At 36.0% G+C, this 20,118-nt stretch overlaps 1 protein-coding gene across 2 annotated transcripts in view; it reads right to left on the bottom strand.

The window, feature by feature from the left end:
• STIM2 (stromal interaction molecule 2) overlaps positions 1 to 20,118 on the bottom strand; it is a 133,532-nt gene that overhangs the window by 68,969 nt on the left and 44,445 nt on the right. For both annotated transcript variants that reach the window (XM_063107641.1, XM_063107642.1), the window contains exon 2: positions 11,967 to 12,097. In XM_063107641.1, the coding sequence (XP_062963711.1) occupies positions 11,967 to 12,097 (131 nt within the window). The remainder of the gene's footprint in view (positions 1 to 11,966; positions 12,098 to 20,118) is intronic.

Here is a 20,118-nt window from a genome sequence, read left to right as displayed (position 1 = left end):
CATCTTTGGTTAGTTATTATATCACTGGGATATGATTTGAAACATATCATAAAGTATGAAAAATAAACTAGCAATGGAGAGTTAAAGGAAAACCACTGACCAATTATACTTAATAGATTTTATAGCAACACAAAGATTCTCCTTCATTGTCTTCTATAAAAGAAAGTGACAGTTTTAAATTGTGAGGATCAAAATGTTCTATGTCTCCATTAGGATAGTAGAAACAAGGGTATGCACATTTTTCAAAATTCATTAAACTGTATACCTAAAATCTGCATTGAATTTTATGTAAAATATACTTCAAAAAACTATCAAGTTTTGAAGAAATTCATTGTATTGACACAATTTTATTCATTAAAAAGACATTATTTACTTTTGAATGTACTGCTCATCTCTCAGGATCCTTAAGAAAGTCAATCATTAAGAGATCCCATTAATTTGCCACATATAATTTTATAATGTCTTTCATTGCTTTTTCAAAGGAGAAAAGAGAATAGAAGATGAGTTGAAAATACTTCCATTAATGAGGTTCTGGATAGCAACTATAATCCTTTCCTTTGAACATGAAAATCCTTTATCAGTATACAAGGAATGCTGGCTTTTTAGGCACCCTAGATACAGCCTACAGAAACAGTATAATTACCCTCAATCACTACATGTGTTATGTAACTAATGTGGGACAGGTAAAACCCAAAGAGCAGACTGGATATAGGAAATAAAATGAAAATAAGGGTCAAGCTAAACTACAAACCAACAAATATCATAAAAGAAAACAGTGTAATGCAAAAGATTACTTTAGCTTAGAAGAAAATGCAAGAAAAACAAGGAAGGTTTTATATGGGGAGGTTCTATTTGAATTTAAAAGTAATCTTAAAAGATTACTTGACAAGCTATAATTGAAAAGCAAAATGAAACAGAAAGAGACTGAGAGAAATCATGAGTGAAATGCCTCTATAGGCATAAGAATACAGGATGTGTACAAAAAGCCATCTGCCTATATATTGTCCACCTGGGCAAAAGTGAACAGTACATGAAGAAGCTGCATAGTAAATGACCATGGCTGGAAGGGTGGAATGCAAATGCCAAACTAAGAAGTCTAGACTATATTTAGCAGAGTATGGCCGTGGTTCTCGGAGCATGGTCACTAGACCAACAATATCAGTACTGGCTGGGAACTTGTTAGAAAGCCAAATTCTTGAGTCTCATCCCAGACCTACTGAATCAGAAACTCTGAGGGTGGACCCAGCCATCTGTGTTTTAACAAGTCCTCCAGGAGATTCTGATGCACACTAAAGTCTGAGACAACTGGACTATGGAGATACAATATAAGTTTTTGAGTAAGAGAGAGAATAACAAAATACCATGTTCTAAAATGTCTTAATCAAGCAATAATTGTCAAAATGGATATAAAATAAGGAAAAGGCAAGCAATGGCAAGACCAGTTAGAAATCAAATAACAATAAAACTCAGTAACTCAAAGAGGGAGACAAGAAAGTAAACAAAGATGAGACTGGAGCATTGAGCCAAAGTTGTAGGTAAAATAGCGATACCATCAATAAAAATAACACACTTAAAGAGAAACAGGAAACAGATTGTTTTTAAAAAAACACAGTGACTGATTCAGCATGAGATTTTCTAAGGACACTGAGTTGGAGATCCTAGCAGACTGGAAATTATGTGAGACTAGAATTCTGGGCAAAAGTCAGAACTGAACATATGTAGAAGTGACGATTAAAGCCAGGAGCTTAAATAAAACAACCAAGAAGGTAAAAGAAAGGAAAGAAGAAGCCCAAAGATAAAAATCTTATGGAATACATACATTTAGGGTCAAGAGAGCAAGAATAATGAAAAAATCAGAGAAGACGACAAAAGCAGGAAGAAAGAAAACCAGGCAAGTTCTTTCAATCCTATCCCTGACAATGTAATACTACAGTCAGACTGAATGATTCACTATTGCATAAATTAGGACCGTACTATGTTCTTTCTTTAGTGCTTTTAGCATGTCCTATCTATCATCCAAATCTGTGAAAATCATACCCATTTCACAGGGTCCATCTCAAGTACTCTACATCAAGTTATTCTTGATGCTCCCAAAACAGATGTGCACTCTCTCCTCTGAAACACAATAGTACCTCCACACTTCGACATAATGTGCCTTGTATTATATATATATATATGACACTATGTGCCCAACTAGATGGTAAGCTCATGAAGTTTATACTCATTTGATCATTCTGCCCCATATTTAGTATAGCACTGTATATTTAAATAGGAACTTTAAACTGTTAGATGTCTTTTCTTTTTAAAAGAATGGTCAACAATGACCTAAGGCATACTTCCCAAGCTTTTGAGGGGGCCAAGGAAAAGAAAATAAAGGGCAAATGAGAACAAAACAAAAATCAGCACATAAAAGTTCCCATACCTCCCTAATTAAGACTTAAAAGAAATGTTAGGTACTACATCATATGAAAATAAATCAATAAAGGTCATTTCACAAGGATTAACAAAGTGAAAGGCTCTCAAATACTCTTTATCAATTGTTTTAAACATTTACAATGATCCCTGTACCGGCCAGCAAAAACATATATTTATGTACATATGTGTATATATATATTTTTTTTTTTTCAGGATCAAGGTAAAATATTCTTTCGCTTTTAAAAATACTATCTTCATAAGTTTCAGTGCTCCAGAACCAATAATACTATAAAAAGGCTACTAGGGTAGTATAAAGCGAGTCATCAATACTTGATACAGTAGTACCAATACAAGGTAATGAGCCAAACCAGACCCAGAAAGGCCAGGATAAAAAGTCTAATACAGGGTTATTAAGTAAGGGAAAAAATAATCTTTAGGGTGAGGTATGGTAGATTGTCCATCCAAGCTCAAGATTATACTCAATATATAAGTCAGTATGATAATATTCAAACCAAAATATAGGGAATGAAAAGGGTATGAGGTCCTAGTGAATGAGCTGTCATCAATACCCAAAGGTTTCCAACTAAGATTGAGGTCATTAACAAAAACACAGTTCAAGAACATATGCAGAGAGGTTCTTTCAGTTTCCAAGGCTCAAAACTGAATACGAGTTAAAAACAAACAACAAAAACTTGGAACTCTGTCTAAACATATTACAGAGAGTGAGCAGGACTTGGGATGGCTGAGCTCTAATCCCAGTTCTCCTTACACACACTATGTGACCTAAGTAAATTAATCCCTCTAAGCCTCAGTCTCCTCATCTATAAAATAGGGATAACAACTGTCCTGCTCATCTCAAAAAAGCACTGCTGAAGGTAACGTGAGATAGCATAAATGTTTTATAAACCATGATGTTATAATCACATACAGTGGGGTTATCTGAGGAAAAGACAATTTACCTTACACCTACCTCCCTGATACAGCACAGTTCTTTACCATAAGACCACCCAAACAGCTTTCTATAGTGAAACAGTATTCTGAGACTACATGGTTAGTAACTGCCGTACTAAGTCCTTGGAGAAATTCTAGCAGGCTGAACAATGGATAGATTCATAGGAAAATTTAGACTACTATATAAAATTCTTCAGATATGAAAAGTTGGTTAACACTTTTTGTGGTAGGAATATTTATGATCTACTTTCTTAACAAATTTCAAGTACATAATACAGTATTATTAACTTTAATCATCAGCTGTACATTAGACACCCAGAACTTATTCATCTTATAACTGAAAGTTTATACCCTTTGACATTGCAAGGTAATAGATGTGTTAATTAGCTTCACTATGGTAATCGTTTCACAATGTATACATATATACAATTTTTGTCAAGTATACTTCAATAAAGCTGAAGAAAAAAAATTTTAAGAAAAATACTGGGAAAGCCAAACGAACTTACTAATTTAAAAAAATCCTAAATATCAATGAAAGAATCAATGATTATTATTTTAATACAGAAAAATACTTCTCAGCTGTAGACAAAAAATAACACTTAACTCTTAGAAAGAAAAATAGAAAAATTCCTGAGTGTCTCTGTCATGTTACTAGAAAACAAGCTGTACAGTACAAAATGACTCCAAGTGATAAACTAAATTGAAATAGATACAAGCTTTACTAATAGCACAAATCTTGGCACGATACTTAGATCAACTTAATAATAACTTAGTGAGGGAGCAATATGCAGATAAAGGTAAGTACAATAGAAAGCTGACTATGATAAGCCATAGGGTTAGGGTAAATATATGGCCTGTTTGCCTGGGACGGTCCTCATTTACACCTGTTATCCTGGTATAATTATTAATAGCACACTCTTCACTCTCAAAAGTATCCCAGTTTGGATGATGAATTATACAGTCACCCTATCTATAATAACAATAATGTAAGGCTAATAGTGTTAATGTTACAGTGAAGGTATAATTTTAGTTCTTTTGTGACATGGGAATAAAAAGATCCTGTACTGACCCAAACTTAGACAATTTTTTAGAAGATGAGACAATATGTGAAGTTTGCTTAACTCTCAAAAAAAATTAATTACATAAATGCAATGCCATGCTGTGATCCTGACAATGCTCAGGGAGGGAGGGGGAGGAGAAGAGCAGGACTGGCAGTACAGTCAGGCTAGAACTGAAGAAGAGTACAGATGCACGGTCTTGATTCACACTCCTACTCCTCTGCCCCCTTCCAGTCTGTAACAATGTTGAATATGAAATTCTCCTAGCGGTAAATTAAAAATTAGTGGACCAGAAATGACAAATGATTTTAATGAAAATATATAATTACCATGTGGTCTAACTAAGGAAAGCTGAAATAACTTGGGGAAGGGGCTAAAAGATCTACTAGTTGAACGACAGATTGCAGTAAGTTCCAGAAAGAAGCAAAAGAAACTAGGTAAACAGTTTCAATGTTCCATGATGCCACAGAATGATTTCAGAAGTTCTGGGGTCTTCAAAGACAGATCTCATACTACAGGCCATTCATTCCCAGTTTATAAATAGGTTGTACTTAAGAGTACTTGTTTACCATTTGAAACATATCTTTCCACAGAAACTGTTATGGTGTTTAAGTTCCTAGATCACCACAAAAAGCTACTTAATCCATATGTAACTTAACTACACTCTTATACTACCAATAGTACTTCTCAAATAGCCAATGACTAAGGCAGCCTCAGAAAGAGAAGATTCACTATAAATAATCAGAATTTTGAGGTAGAGATGAGATAGTCTAGATAGTAAGAACTGGTAGGGTAAGAGAAAGTCCTCTGTTTCCTATGGTGGTTGTTTGTACGGATAAACAGATATATGGCTAGAAACACTATAGGAGAATCCGTTCTTACCAAATCTTAAAAACAGAAAAATAACTTAACAGCAGTTGGCAAATAAATTGGAAAATCAAGAGACAGAGGAAGAAGTTCAATAAATAGGTACCATAATTATCAAGGGAAGTCATAAGAGCTTGGGTACTCAACTAAATAAATGCTGAGCAGTGAAGAAATTCACTATTTAAGTAAGAAATATTCTAGGTATAACTATAAAATAATGAGACATTTTCTTAACCATCTAGGTTCCAGAATGATCTTACTTTAACAAAAGCAAAGGATCCCCCCCCCCCAGAAAAATACAACCCTGCTTATAGTAACTGCATGTCCATGACTGCTCACAGAACATTTATGAAATTTTTAAGGTGGAATTTGGCAAAAGTAAAATCACATAGTACAGGGGCAGAAAACAATGTCTTTTGCAAGACCATCACAGCAGCCAAATATAATACTGTGCCTGAGATTATAAAAATTGTTATAAAAGTATAATGCAAAAACAACTATAAGATTAAGGTACGAAGAGTAAATCATAAACCATTTTTTTGTGGATCTAATCATAAGAAATCAAGGTTTATAACCAGGAAGGTACTTCAAAAAGTTCATGGAAAAACAGAATTAAAAGACAATATGAATCTTTCCATGAACTTTTTGAAGTACTCTCATATACTATGTATGCATAAAAAGTCAAGATAAAGAGCTTCCAGCTACTATCAGTGTCCTTCTGGACGGTTTAATCCAGTAGTTCTCAAACTTCATCAGACAATAAAATCACCCAAAGGGCTTGTTTAAACAGATTGCTGGGTCCCACTCACAAGTTTCCAATTCCACAGGGCTGGAGTGAGGCTCAAGAATTGGCATTTCTAACAAGTTATCATGTGAAGCTAATGCTACTTTCCAGGGAACCAACTTTGTCTTAGAACTATGCCAATTCCCTTTTCATCCACTTCTTTTCTCACTTTTGAGGCCCAAGGATTTGGCTGTAATGATCTTTGTCTTTCTTCACTCCATAGGCTAAATGCAAAGTAATAGAGTCCCACAAACTTTTTCTTATCTTACTTTCGAAACGTGTGTATATATAGGCCCCCTATCATTTTGAATAGTTTAAAATGTAGTTAAGTACAGCTGAACCAAGTACAGATAACAAAAATGACACAAGGAGTTCCAGTCAAGATGGAGGAATAGATGGTTCCCAGAATCACTCTCTCCCACAAATCAACCAATTTACAAGTCTAAAAATGTAACAACACCCAAGTTGGGGCTGCTGGAGCTCAGGTGAAGAGGAGGAGAGACCTATGGAGTTCATGAAGGGGGAGAAGTCAGAATGAGAGAAAGAAAAAACTGCTCGGAGTGTTTCAGGCCACAGCTGCTTTAAAGCTGGAGCCGCAGAGCACAAGGAGCAGGAGCCAGCAGAAGCTGCAGCTGTGCCCTTCAGATGAAGTTGCTTGGAGGTGGCCGGGGAGAAGAGGGCTTTGGTGGCCCCCAGGACAGCAAGACCACTAATAGGGTTCCTGTGGACCCATGCAGGAGCAAAGAGCCAGAACAGCTGAAAAAGAGGAGCCATTCAGAGGCCAGTGAGTCATCAGAAGGGACTGGCGCAGGGCCCGTCCCACGGGAAGTGTTTGGAGCATGGGCAGTGGGGGAGATGGGCCCACCGGGGGAACACTGGGGCACAGCAAAGACAGCCAATCTGCCCCCCAATCAGCACAGAACCACTCAGAGGAGACTGGTCAGGAATGCAGAATTGGATGGGGGTGCAGTCTGATGAAAAGATTTGGGCCCAGATCAGAATTTCTACAAAACCCAGGTGACTGGGTTTACAGAGAGCCGGAAATACCTATGAAGTCAACCATTAAACCCTGAGATGCACAGAAAGTCTTCCCTAGGAAAACAGCAGCAAAGCAGCAATTTAGCTCAACAACAGAGCTCAGGTACTGGTTCCCACAGGAAGTTCCCCTGTTTTAGAAGTAAGCAAAGGACAAAAAATTAGTTCTGGTCCAGGCACACCACCAGTGCCTTGGAGTGTGCCAGGGGACCTGAGGTATGGAGCCAGGGACAGAACTTCCAGCCCGCAACCACACACACTGCCAGCCCCTTGGGGCCCTCCCTGCCTGGGGGCCTGGGGCTTACAGCTGGGGACCAGACCTGCCATCCACAACCAGGCACACTGCCAGAACCTCTGGACCCCACCCCGGGCCCTGGGGCATGGATCGGGGACCAGACCTCCCCCCCACAACCAGGCACACTGCCAGCCCCAGAGAGCATGCCAAAAACATCACCTCCATGTGGGTGGCCCACCACCGCCACCACAGTAACCACGGCTGCCATGAAAGTGTCTAGATGTCACAACCACCACACAGATGGTCCACCAGCCACTGGAGTGCATTGACACAAGGAGAGTCACCAACAGAGACTAAAGAAAAGAAGAGGATGTCTCTTTCCACAAAGCCCAATCCAGAGTAACAGAAGAAGCATCTGCTGTATGATAATATTGGGGGACCTGAACACACTCTTCAGCATTGGACAGATCACCTAGGCAACAAAATCAACAGAGTAACCATTAGTCTTTCAGAGGGAGAGAAGAAATCTAGGGTTATCAGTGGTGGAAGGGGGGAAGGAGAGGGAGATAGGGAGAGATTGGACAAGGGGCATAAAGAATAAGTACAATTTGTAACAATATACATACTAGTAATATTGATTTGATCATCATGTCAACACTTAATCCCAAAAATATATAAAACCTGGAAGAGGTAGCTTGTCTCCTCCAGTGCACAGACATCAATGTAAAGGCAAAAGGATAGAGAAAGAACAGAAAAAAATGACACCACCAGAGAAAATCCACAAAGCACCAGCAATGGACCCAGAGGAATGGCAGATCTATGAAGTATCTGACAGAGAATTCAGAATAATCCTCTTAAAGATGTTCAGAGGGAAAATTAGAACAGACAGAAAATTAAAAGATATTTGGAAAACAATCCAGGAGCAGAACAAGAAACTGGACCAAAAAATAGACTCAATTAACAACAAACAACAACATATAAATTCTAGCCATAAATAATACTAAACTGAAAAGCTCAATAGAAAGCTCTAACAGCAGACTTCATCAAACAGAAGAAAAGAATCAGAGAGCTGGAAGACAAAACATATGAAATTATCCAATCAAGAATAAGAAAAAAATTAAACAGAATTGTAGCAATTATGGGACTCCTTCAAGCAAAATAACCACTACAGAGCCGGTGTACCTGAAGGACACAAAAAAGGAAGAGACCGATAAAGCATATTTAAGGAAATAATGGCTGAAAAATTCCCAAATATAGAGAAAGATGACAGCATCCAGGTACAGAAGCTCAGAGGTCACCAAATTCAATCCAAAAAGGAACACCCCAAGGCACATTATAATCAAATTATCAAAAAACTAAGACAAAGAAAGAAGACTGAAAACAGAAAGAAAAAAGGAATTCATAACATTCAACAGAGTCCAAATAAGATTCTCACCAGATTTCTCAGTAGAAACCCTACAGGCTGAGAGAGAGTGAGATGATATAATAAAAGTACTGAAGGAAAAAGACTATTAACCAAGAATTCCATATCCAGCAAAACTAAACTTCAAATACAAAGAAGAAATAAAACCTTTCCCAGACAAACAAAAGCTAAGGGAATTCATCAACACTAGACCTGCCTTACAATAAATGCTAAAGGGAGCTCTTTAAGCTGAAATAGTATGACACAGAAGTGTAATAAGAAAACACTTGAAGTACGAAACCCACTAGTAAAGTAAATACACAGATGTTCTCAGAATACTCCAGTGTTGTATGGGTGGTGAATAAACCACTTACATTTTACTATGAAGACTAAAAGGGAAAAAGCCAACAATAATGAATTCAACAACCATATAAGAGATAGGCAATATTAAAAGATGTAACCTGAAACAACAAAATATTAAAAAGTGGGGAGAAATGATATCAAGGAACAGTTGGCTTTGTTTTCTTTTTCCTTTTTCTTGGTGACCAAAGCTAAGTTATTATTAGTTTAAAACAATCTGTTATAACTATAACATGTTTTTTGTAAGCCTCACGTTAACCATAACATAAAAACCTATAACAGACATACAAAAAATAGTGAGAAATCAAAATACACCACCAGAGAAAACCACTAATCACAAAGACAGAAAGACCAGAAAAAAGGAAAAAAGAACCTACAACCAGAAAAAAAGTAACAAAATGGCAGTAATAAGTCTCTATGTATAACAACTCTAAATATACATGGATTAAAGTCCCCAATTAAAAGACTCGGAGGGGAGGGATGTGGGAGGGAGGTTTCAGTAATGGGCCACAATAATCAACCACATTGTATATTGACAAAATGAAATTAAATTAAATTTAATTTAATTTAAAAAAAGACTCAGAGGGGCTAAATGGATTATGAAACAAGAATATGCTGCCAACAAAATGCTGCCTACAAGAAACTCACTTCACCTGTAAGGATACACATCAACTGAAAGTGAAGGGATGCAAAACGATTTTTCATGCAAATGAAAATCAAAAGAGTGAGAGGAGCTATATAGACTTCAAGCCAAGGAAAGTAAAAAAAGATAAGGAAGGTCAATACATAAAGATAAAACAGATCAACTCAACAAGATGGCATAACAATTCTAAATATATACATACCCTACTCTGGAGCATCCAGATATATAAAGCAAATACTACTAGACCTAATGGGAGAAGTAGACTCCAACACAACAATAGCTGGGGACTTTTTAACCCCTCTTTCAGTAAAGAGCATATAATCCAGACAGAAAATTGACTGCGAAATATCAGAGTTAATCTGTACTGTACACTAATTGGACCTAATGGACTTTTATAGAACATGTCATTCAACAATTACAGAACACACATTTTTCTCAGCAGCACATGGACCACTCTCTAGAACAGACCACAGGTTAGGTCACAAAAGAAGTCTCAATAAATTTTTAAAAATTTGAAATTATACCAACTATCTTATCCAACCACAACAAAATAAAACTAGAAATCAGTAACAGAAGGGACACTGGAAACTGCACAAATACATAGAAATTAAACAACATGCTCTTAAACAATGAATAGGTCAAAGAAATTTAAAAGGAAATTTAAAAATTCCTGAGACAAATGAAAACAAAACATCCCAGAACCTGTGTGATACAGCAAAAGCAGTTCTAAGAGGGAAGTTTATAGCAATAAGTGCCTACATCAAAAAAGAAGAAAGATTTTAAATAAACAACCTAACATTACACCTCAAGGAACTAGAAAAACAACAACAAACCAAACCCAAAGTCAGTAGAAGAAGAGAAGTAACAAAGATCAGAGCAGAAATAAATGAATTAGAGATTAAAAAAAAAAGATCAATGAAACAGTTGGTTTTTTGAAAAGATAAACAAAATCACTAGAACTTTAGCTAGACTAACAAAGAAAAAAAAGACTCAAATAAATAAAATCAAAAATAAAAAGGTAGATTACAGTACAAATGATACCACAAAAATACAAGGAATCCTAAGAGACTATTATGAACAACTATAACCAACTGTAAAATCTAAAAGAAATGAAATGATTCCTGGACACATACAACTTACCAAGGTTGAATCATGAAGAATTAGAAAACCTAAAATGACCAATAATGAGCAATGAGACTAAAGCAGTAATAAAAATTCTCCCAATAAAGAAAACCCCAGGACCTGACAGCTTCACTGTTGAATTCTAAGTAGACCAATTTATTTCATTCATTTCTAGAACCTGATTATATGATAACCCCATTTTGCATTGTTTCCAATTTAAGAAGTATTTAAAGTATGTAAATATATCCTATTGGTCATAAGAAAGAGTGAGATGAAAGTGATGGATTATCAAGAGTTTCACTGTTACTGGAAAACAACTTCTATGGAAAAACTAAGAGGGAAACCAGACTGGGGACGATGGGAATGCTTAAGAACTAAAGACAGTGGAAACAGTAAATTTCTAAATTGGTTGCCTCCAATGAACCACATCTCCCCGTTACCTAGGTCCTTATATAATCCTCTCTTAGATAGGCTCTGAGCTTAGCCAAATGACTTACTTTGGCCAATTTGATGTTAGTAAGCACTGGCAAGCAGAGGCATGGCAAACACTTGCACATGACTTGTCTTCTTCGAACACTACCACCTGGAAGCCAACTGACATGCTACAATGAAGTTTAACCCAGACTCCTGACTGATGAGAGGTCACATAGAGAGAAATCATGAAGGATAAGAGGCCACCGTAGGTATCCCAGCCCCAACAGAGCTCCCAAATGAATACAATTGCCATAGAGACTTCAGCCCATACCAAGGGGAAGAGAAAAACCACCCAGCTGAGCCCAGTCAACATACAGAATCAGGAGAAATAATAAACTGTTGTCATTTCAAGCCACTACTCTTCGGGGTAGTTTGTAAAGCAGCAATACATAACTGGTGTCAGATTAGAATACATGTTTGAGAAATCAAAGAACATGAGACTGAGGGTTTTTAGAAAACTAGGAAGACATATACAAATGGGAAAAAAAAAAAACTATGTAAATATAAAGGGTAAAATTAAAATATAAAGAGTTGAGTCATATGAGTAATAACAAAAAAATTTAAGACTAGAAACAGCCATTCTGTTGTAAGAGAAGACCAGGGAAAAACTTTCCACCTACTTCGTCACTTTCATCTACTTCAATCCCACCGTCTTTGTCGTCATCCATCTGTTTATGAATTGTCTGAAGAGCTTCTAGACTAAATCGATCTTCTTCTGTAAAGCACGGTGGACTCAGAGACATGCAGGGATCTGAAACAGAACAAACAGCAATTACTGATTTGCCATACCAAAGAACAGGATATAGTTAGAGAATGTAATTTAAAAGAATACCAACAAAATTAAACTTCAGAGTTAGTCAAACTAAGAGTCTTTAAAATGTGTAGCAGAGCATTCTTCACATCAAACATATAATATATGAACACAACTGACTAAAAATAAACAATCCAATTTAATTACTATTAGGCAACTATAACCAGTACTAAGATTGTCTAAAATCTTCTACATCTTTAACCATTTCTTCTTATCCAATCCATTATATTTACTAATTGTTCCTCCCTCAAAAAAAGATGATCGCACCCCCAAATAAAAAAAAATTAAGTAAAAATCGCAGAACACAAGTGCTATTTTTGTGCAATCCAGTTTAATTAAAAAGTAGGTCCTAGGAAAATACCACAAAAAAAAAAGGAAATGTAAAATATTTACATGACCCTTTTTAAAATTTTTCTATTTAAGATCATCCAAGAGCCTACCATATGACTTCTTTTAAAATACATAACATGTTAGGTTCAACAAGGAAAAAAGAAAGGAAAAAGACTGGCTAAAACTTTTAAAATCTTATTTCTTGTGTTTTCCTTAATAAAAATTTATTGGTTAAACATCTTCCTATGGAATACGTGTGAATCCTCATATTCAGGTTGTCAAAAACTAACAAGTTAGAGAACAAATAGGGTTGCTCAATGGCTTAAAATCAGCCTCATGAAAATTGCCTACCATTGACCTAACTAGTAAACAACCTATATGCTAAAAGGGGAAAGTACTACCAAATATTTACTCGCACCCAATGTGGCCAACTGGTGGGTTGACAAATTCCAGGAACTAACTTCTGCTATTCTAATGGGTCACTAAAATTATACCCTTTTGAAATGTCATCAGAACTACATGTATTTCTAGAGATAGCATGGCCTTAAAGTTTAATGCGGTTAGCATAAGAGAGGGGTTAGCCACAGTTTGGTTATCTCCTCATCAATGCTTAAGAATCTAGTATATCATTCTGGCCCTGTTATAAATTAACTGTCATCAGTTAACTGTAGGCAAATCACTTGTCCTTGTGTCTTAGTTACTTCTTCTCTAAAATAAAACAAGTAGGCCAGATGCTTACTAAGGTCTTTTGCAGCTATAATAGCCTCTAAATACCTACTTCTGTGCTTAGGAAAAAAGATGACAAAATAGAAGCCAGCACCTGAAACCCACAAATAATTTTCTAAAAAAAAAATCTCAAACCAATATTACCTACATGTTCTAGTTACAGCCAAAAAATATTTTGGCAATTGCTATGAACTGAATAGTATCCCCCAAAATTTCATGTATTAGAAACTTAATACTCACTGTGACATTGTAAAGAGGGTGGGAAATCCCATTATGGTAATTGAAAAATGCGGCCTTGAAGAGGTGATTAGATTGTGAGGACTATGCTCTAGTGAATGGATTAATGCACTTATGGTTAATGGTGATCATAGGCATGGTTATGATGGCTTTAAAAGAAGCTCCCTCTCTCTTGGTCAGCCATTTTGCCATGTGATACCCTGCATCGCTGTGGAGAGTCACAACCCACCAACAAAGCCCTCACCAGATGTGTTCCCTGAACTTTGGACTCTCCAGCCTCCAAAACGGTAAGAAAATATATCGTTTCTTTACAAATTACCCAGTTTCAGGTATTTCTGTTATAAGCAACAGAAACTAATGCAGCAATTTAACATTTTTAATAGTTTTAAATTCAAAATCTAATTTTAATTCCTGTAGTCTTGGAAGGGAAGAAAAGGGAGAAGAAAGCTCTATAAAAGGGGGAAATGTTATTGTATGTTATCTGTGACACATATGTTTACATACAAATATTGAAAACACTGATCAAGTCTTGCTAAAATCTAAGAAATTATAGGCATAATTGTCAATTATAATCCCTTATTTTGAAAAACAATCAGAACCCTGATATGCCTATGAGTTCAAATTCATTTACAATTATTCTGATGGATGCAAAGTACAAGACAAGATCTCAGATATCAAAACAATATATAGTATAAAAAAGATCAGCATATAATGTGTAATGTGCCTCCAACAGACCTATACACACATTTTATTTCACTAATAAACATATAAGGTGAATGTGTTTATTGCAACTGGTATATAAGAAAACAGGCTTTGCTGTTAATGTCTTAGAGGAGTCAACAGTAAGGGCTGTACAAAATTTGAAAGGCTTTAAGAGAAAATCAGGAGCAAATATGATCTAAAAAAATTTTATATAAACATAAAATTGGTAATTATTTACTTAAATGAATGTATTTCACAAACACTTACTAACTCATTTAATAAAATACCGTCTCTCAAGGTCTACATCACGATGTAACTTCTCTGTGAAGTCTTTCAGAAATACTATCTCCTAGTTACCACTTCCTTCTCTGAACTCCATTCCATCCATTCAACTATTGTCTACTGAATACCTACCATGTGCCACGTACTGGAAATACCACAGTGAACAAAAGAGACAAAAATCTTCATAAAACTTACATTCTAGTGGAGGATATGGACAGAACAAGATAGTTAAAAATTATAGGAATGTTAATAATGGTAAGAATTAAGGAAAAAAAGAGATTGTTAAGAGGCCAGATCTCTAAAAGCTCTGTTTTCCATACTAAGGAATGTGGGCTTCTTTCTATCCTGAAAACTATGAGAAGCCATTAAGGGTTTTCAAGGAGGGGACTAACACAATCAGTTCCATCATAGAAAGTTCACTCTGGTGACAGTGGAAGATAGGATGAAAGCAAGACTGAGAGAGGCACAGCTGTGAGAATTTGCTACAGTAATCCTGGCAGTACTCAACAGTCTGTGCCTCCAAGGAATGCAGAAGGTAGATGAAGACTGCTCTAGGCTTAGCGTTTTGCCAAGTTGCAGCAGCAAGGACAGACAAGTTAAAGATATAACAAGAGTGACCTATTTCTCCTCATGAAATTTTACTTCCTTTAAGGTACAATGACTCAAGGCCTAGAAATGTAACTTAAAATAGTCATGAGTTCTGAATGCTATAATCAGTTTTAACACCTTTTTTCATGTCTTTCTCAGTTGTTTTCCTTCTAGGTTAATTCAGCACAAGTGATCATTCTCACTCAAATTAGGTAGGCTAAAATTCTTTTAAAATATACAACCTGTTATAAAAGTTCTATGCCTGTAATGAATCTGGTATAATGGTTTCAACGACAACTGCTAAAATACCAAAATTGTTCTCCTTTATCAATATTTCATAGACACCTACTTTCACTACCCAAAATGTACCAGCTCACATAAGTACTCCATACCTAAAACATGTTTCTCATCTAAACAGAATTCATTCATTTCTTTAATTTTTTATAGAAGTTTTAGTTTTACAGAGAAATTAAGCAGAAAATACAGATAGTTCCCATACCCTCCCCTCCCACACCTATTCATTTAAACAGGATAAAGAATGCCTGTAATGTGCCAGGCCCTGTGCTTGGTGCTGGGCACACAGCGCAACAAGTAAAACAAATTTCCTCCTTTCAGTGCCTCATATTGTATTAAACGCAACATGGTATGATATGTGAGAATTCTTTTACTTTCTCTGGACTGACAGCAGCACTTTGCACTGAGGAACAAGGAATCAACTTCAACAGAATGAGACTCAGCCAAAGTCAGCAATCAACACCATTATTAAATTCTACCTTGTTTTCCTGCACTCAAAGCCAAGCAAACACTCAGTCTTTCTGCAGAAATAAAAAAATTAAAATGATTTCACCTAACAAGAAACATCTACTACGTGCTATTTTACTACAGTAGCCCCCTTATTCAGTTTTGCCCTCCATAGTTTCACTTACTTGTAGTTTCAGTTACTTGCACTTTGTTACCCATGGTCAACTATAATCCAAAAATATTAAATGAAAAAATCCAGAAAATTCAAAATTTTTAAATTGCACACTACTCTGGATAATATGATGAAATATTGTGCCATCCTGCTCCATCCCACCCAGGATGTGAATCATCACTTTGTCCAGTGTATCCACACAGTATAGTTATGTATAGGAAAAAAACATAGTTTATATAGGGTTCAGTAATATCTACAATTTCAGGTATCCACTGGGGGTCTTAGAAAGTATCACCCACAAATAAGGGGAAACTACTGTACATTATTTAGTCCCTACATCCCTGTGTCTTATCTCCCTTTTTCAGATGAGGAAATGAGAATTTTGAATAACTTGCTTAAGATCACACCCTTAAAAACCACAGTTAAGATTCTAACTAAGTCTTCAAGACTACAAATCCATGCTCAAGTGTCAATATAATGAACATAAATAGGTCAGTGTCACCAGTGTCAGAGAGTAATAAAGTATAGCTATCATAGATATTGCCAGGACCTGGCTGAGGAGCTGAGAGTGCCAAGAAGTGATCCCATAGAAAAGGATCACTAGACACTTCTGAATGATATTCACAGTCTAGAATACATAACTGTACTTCCTACCTTACTTTTCCTTTTGATAATGTACCTCCACTTCAATTCACATTCCCCTTGAACACACCACCATACTAAGTATGTTATAGTGTATCATAACATTACCCTAAACTTGATTGTGAGTATGGATTGTATTAATTTTTTATTCTCAATATATACTACAATGACTGACACATTTGTTGAATGCTTTGAGTATATATAAATATTAGAAGCCAAATAAATTAACTCCCAGACACAAGTCATTTATCTAGCAAATATATAAATACCAGACTCTACATTAGAAGCCAGGTATACAAAAGGTAAAAACAAATGAAGCTAAATATGGCAGATGCAATAACAGACATATCTAATAAATGTATAATGGCGGCAAAACTAAGGAAGTAGTCATGTCTACATGCACAGCAAGAAAAGCTTCAAGGAGGAAATGACATTTACACTGATTCTTGAGAGATGAACAAGTGTTCTCTAGGAAGACATGTATAGGCAAGAACATAGCTAACAGTTATTATACCAACAAAATAATGATAATAACTATCAATTATGGAGTATCCATTATACCACATATAAATGTATAAATATAAATATACATCTTACTTTGCCTAAAATTAGGCATTCTTCACATTTAATTAGATAATTAAAAGACAATATCAGTAAGGGCCAGATTAGGGAGGGTTCTATAGATTATTTGAAAGTGACAGTAAAAGAGAGAATATTAATAAATTACTCAGAAAGCCCCTATTTACAGTTTCCTCTGCCTGCAAAGCTCTTTCTCCCAAATATATCCATGGCTAGTCAACTCTTTCATTCCAACTCAAATGTTCCTCCTCAGAAGCCAACTTATTTCCCTATCTGAAATAGCCTTCCCCTTTACTCTTTGCATTTGCTTTATTTTTCTTCGCAGCACTTTATCACTTTATTTGCTTACTATCTAACTCCCCACTATAATGCAACCATTATATAACAGGCTTTGCTTTGATCATGTCTCTTTCCCCAATCCTTGAAAGTGTCTGACATATAATAAGTGCTCAAAAAATAATTCGTTTACTGAATTACTTACCTAATTTCATTTTCAATGTAAGTGTTTGGAAGAGAAAAGCCTTTCAAGAAATCACTTGGCTTATTAGAACACTAAGATGCAGAAACTGACAATAAAACTCTCCTCTTTATAGCACTGAAGTTAAATCTAAGTAGTTGGTAGAAATCTAATAACATCACTCCTCTGATTAAAACTATTCAATGCTCCCCTAAGAACCTGAAGTCTACTCATTGTCGAATATAATTATTTAAATAATTACTGAACAAAATGTATACCATACTATGCAAAAACAGTCAAGGGGAACTTTAAAATATTTAAGACAGTCTTTCTTAAGACTCTAATAGTGAAAATAAAACTCCATAAGGTCAAGGAATGCTACGGGTCAAATGTGTCTCCAAAAAGTCCAAGTACTGCAAATTTGATCTCCATTTTAACAGTGTTAAGAGGGTGGGAAATCCTATTATGGTATCTGAAAGACCTTTTAGGCCTCTGAGGAGTGACTGGATCGTGATGACTGTGTCCTTGTGAAGGGATTAATCCATTCATGAAGTTATGGGTTAGAATGGGCATGGTTCTGACAGCTTTATAAGGAGACTGAGTGAGAAGGTTAGCTCTCTTGCTCTTGCCATTTCTTGCCATGTGATAACCTGGCCACCGTGGAACTCTGTGTAGAGTTCCCAGCAAGAAGAAGGCCCTCACCAGATGTGTTCCCTGGACCATGGAATTTCCATTCTCCAAAACTGTAAGAAATAAATTTCATTTCTTTATAAATTACCATTGTCAAGTATTCTGTTATCAGCAACAGAAATAGACTAACACAAGGACTAAGCCTGTTTCATTGATTTTTAAATATTATTACTATGTATTATTACAATATATTATTACTATTGTTATATTATTGTTCTATTGTAAATATTATGATATACATATATTATTACTGTACATTACAACTAATAAATAATTTGCCTGACTTTTACATGTAAGTAACTGTATTTTCAGTGGTCTTGTGAAAGAAAAATTGGATTTTAGTAAGTGTTGTTAGAAAAAGGGAAAACAAGAACAAACTCAAATAGGAAATAACATGAGCTCTGGAATGCACAAATAGTACACTTTGGCTAGCAGACTGGTTCTCAGTTGAAAGTGCTAAGCCTCCTCTTTTCTTCCTCCTCCTCACTGCTACTGACATTCAGTGGATGGGGGGGGGGGGCGTTGCAAGGATATTAAGTAACTACAATGCATAGGCCAGTCCTACACAACAAAGAATTGTCCTCTGCTATGCCAACATTACTCCTCAATGGGAAGAAGAAAACACCAGCAAGTGATGGGTGGAGTAGCAACACAATGTGAATCTGTAAAGATAGCATGGAGCTGTCAATCAATGAAGCACAATGATCAGTAATGGGAATCTAAGACACCACTGACGATTTTTAAGTAGGACTGTGACAGGATGAAAAATGTAACGTAAAAAAATTTTAAATTACGATTTATATTTTGTAAGATTAGGTGGAAGACAGAGATTTCCCATATACTCCCTGCCCCCAAAACATGCACAGCCTCCCCATTATCAACATCCCCACCAGAGTAGTTTATTTGTTACAACTGATGAACACAGACACACCATTATCACCCAGAGTCCATAGTTTACATTAAGGTTAACTCTTAGTGTTGTACATTTTAGGGTTTGGACAAATTTATAGTGACATGTATCCACCATTATAATATACAAAGTAGTTTCACTGTCCCCAAAATCCTCTGTGCTCCGCCTATTCATTCCTCACTCCCCACTAACCATTGGCAACTCCTTATCTTTTTTACTGTGTCCATAGTTATGCCTTCTCTAGAATGTCATATAGTTATAATCATACAGAATATAGCCTTTTCAGAATTGCTTCTTTTACTTAGTATTGTGCATTTAAGTTTCCTCCATGTCTTTTCATGGCTTGATGGCTCATTTCTCTTTAGCACTGAATAATATTTCATTGTCTGGATGTACCACAGTTTATTTATCCATTCACCTACTGAAGGGCATCTTGGTTGCCTCCAAGTTTTGGCAATTATAAATAAAGCTGCTATAAACATTCACATGCAGAGTTTTGTGTGGACATAATTTTCTAACTCCTTTGGATAAATACCAAGGAGTGTGGAAAATCTGATTATGATATTTGAAAGGTGAAGCCTTTAAGAGGTTACTGGATCATGAGAATTGTGCCCTAGTAAACAGATTAATCCATTAATGGAGTAATGAGTTATCATGGGTGTGGACTGGTAGCTTTATAAGGAGCACACAAGAGACGTTTCTCCATTCTCTCACCATATGATACCCTGCAGCACCACGGGGCCCTGTAGAGAGTCCCCACCCAGAAGGCGGCCCTCACCAGATGTGCCCCCTGGGCCTTTGAACTTCCCAGTCCCCAAAACTTTAAGAAATGAATTTCATTTTCCTTATAAATTTCCCAATTTCAGGTATTCTGTTATAAGCGACAGAAAGGGACTAATACAGAG

Source organism: Cynocephalus volans, chromosome 9, assembly GCF_027409185.1.
Source record: "Cynocephalus volans isolate mCynVol1 chromosome 9, mCynVol1.pri, whole genome shotgun sequence".
Lineage (NCBI taxonomy): Eukaryota > Metazoa > Chordata > Mammalia > Dermoptera > Cynocephalidae > Cynocephalus > Cynocephalus volans.
The sequence above is the reverse complement of the archived record's forward strand: the minus strand, read 5'-3'. Positions and strand labels throughout refer to the sequence as shown.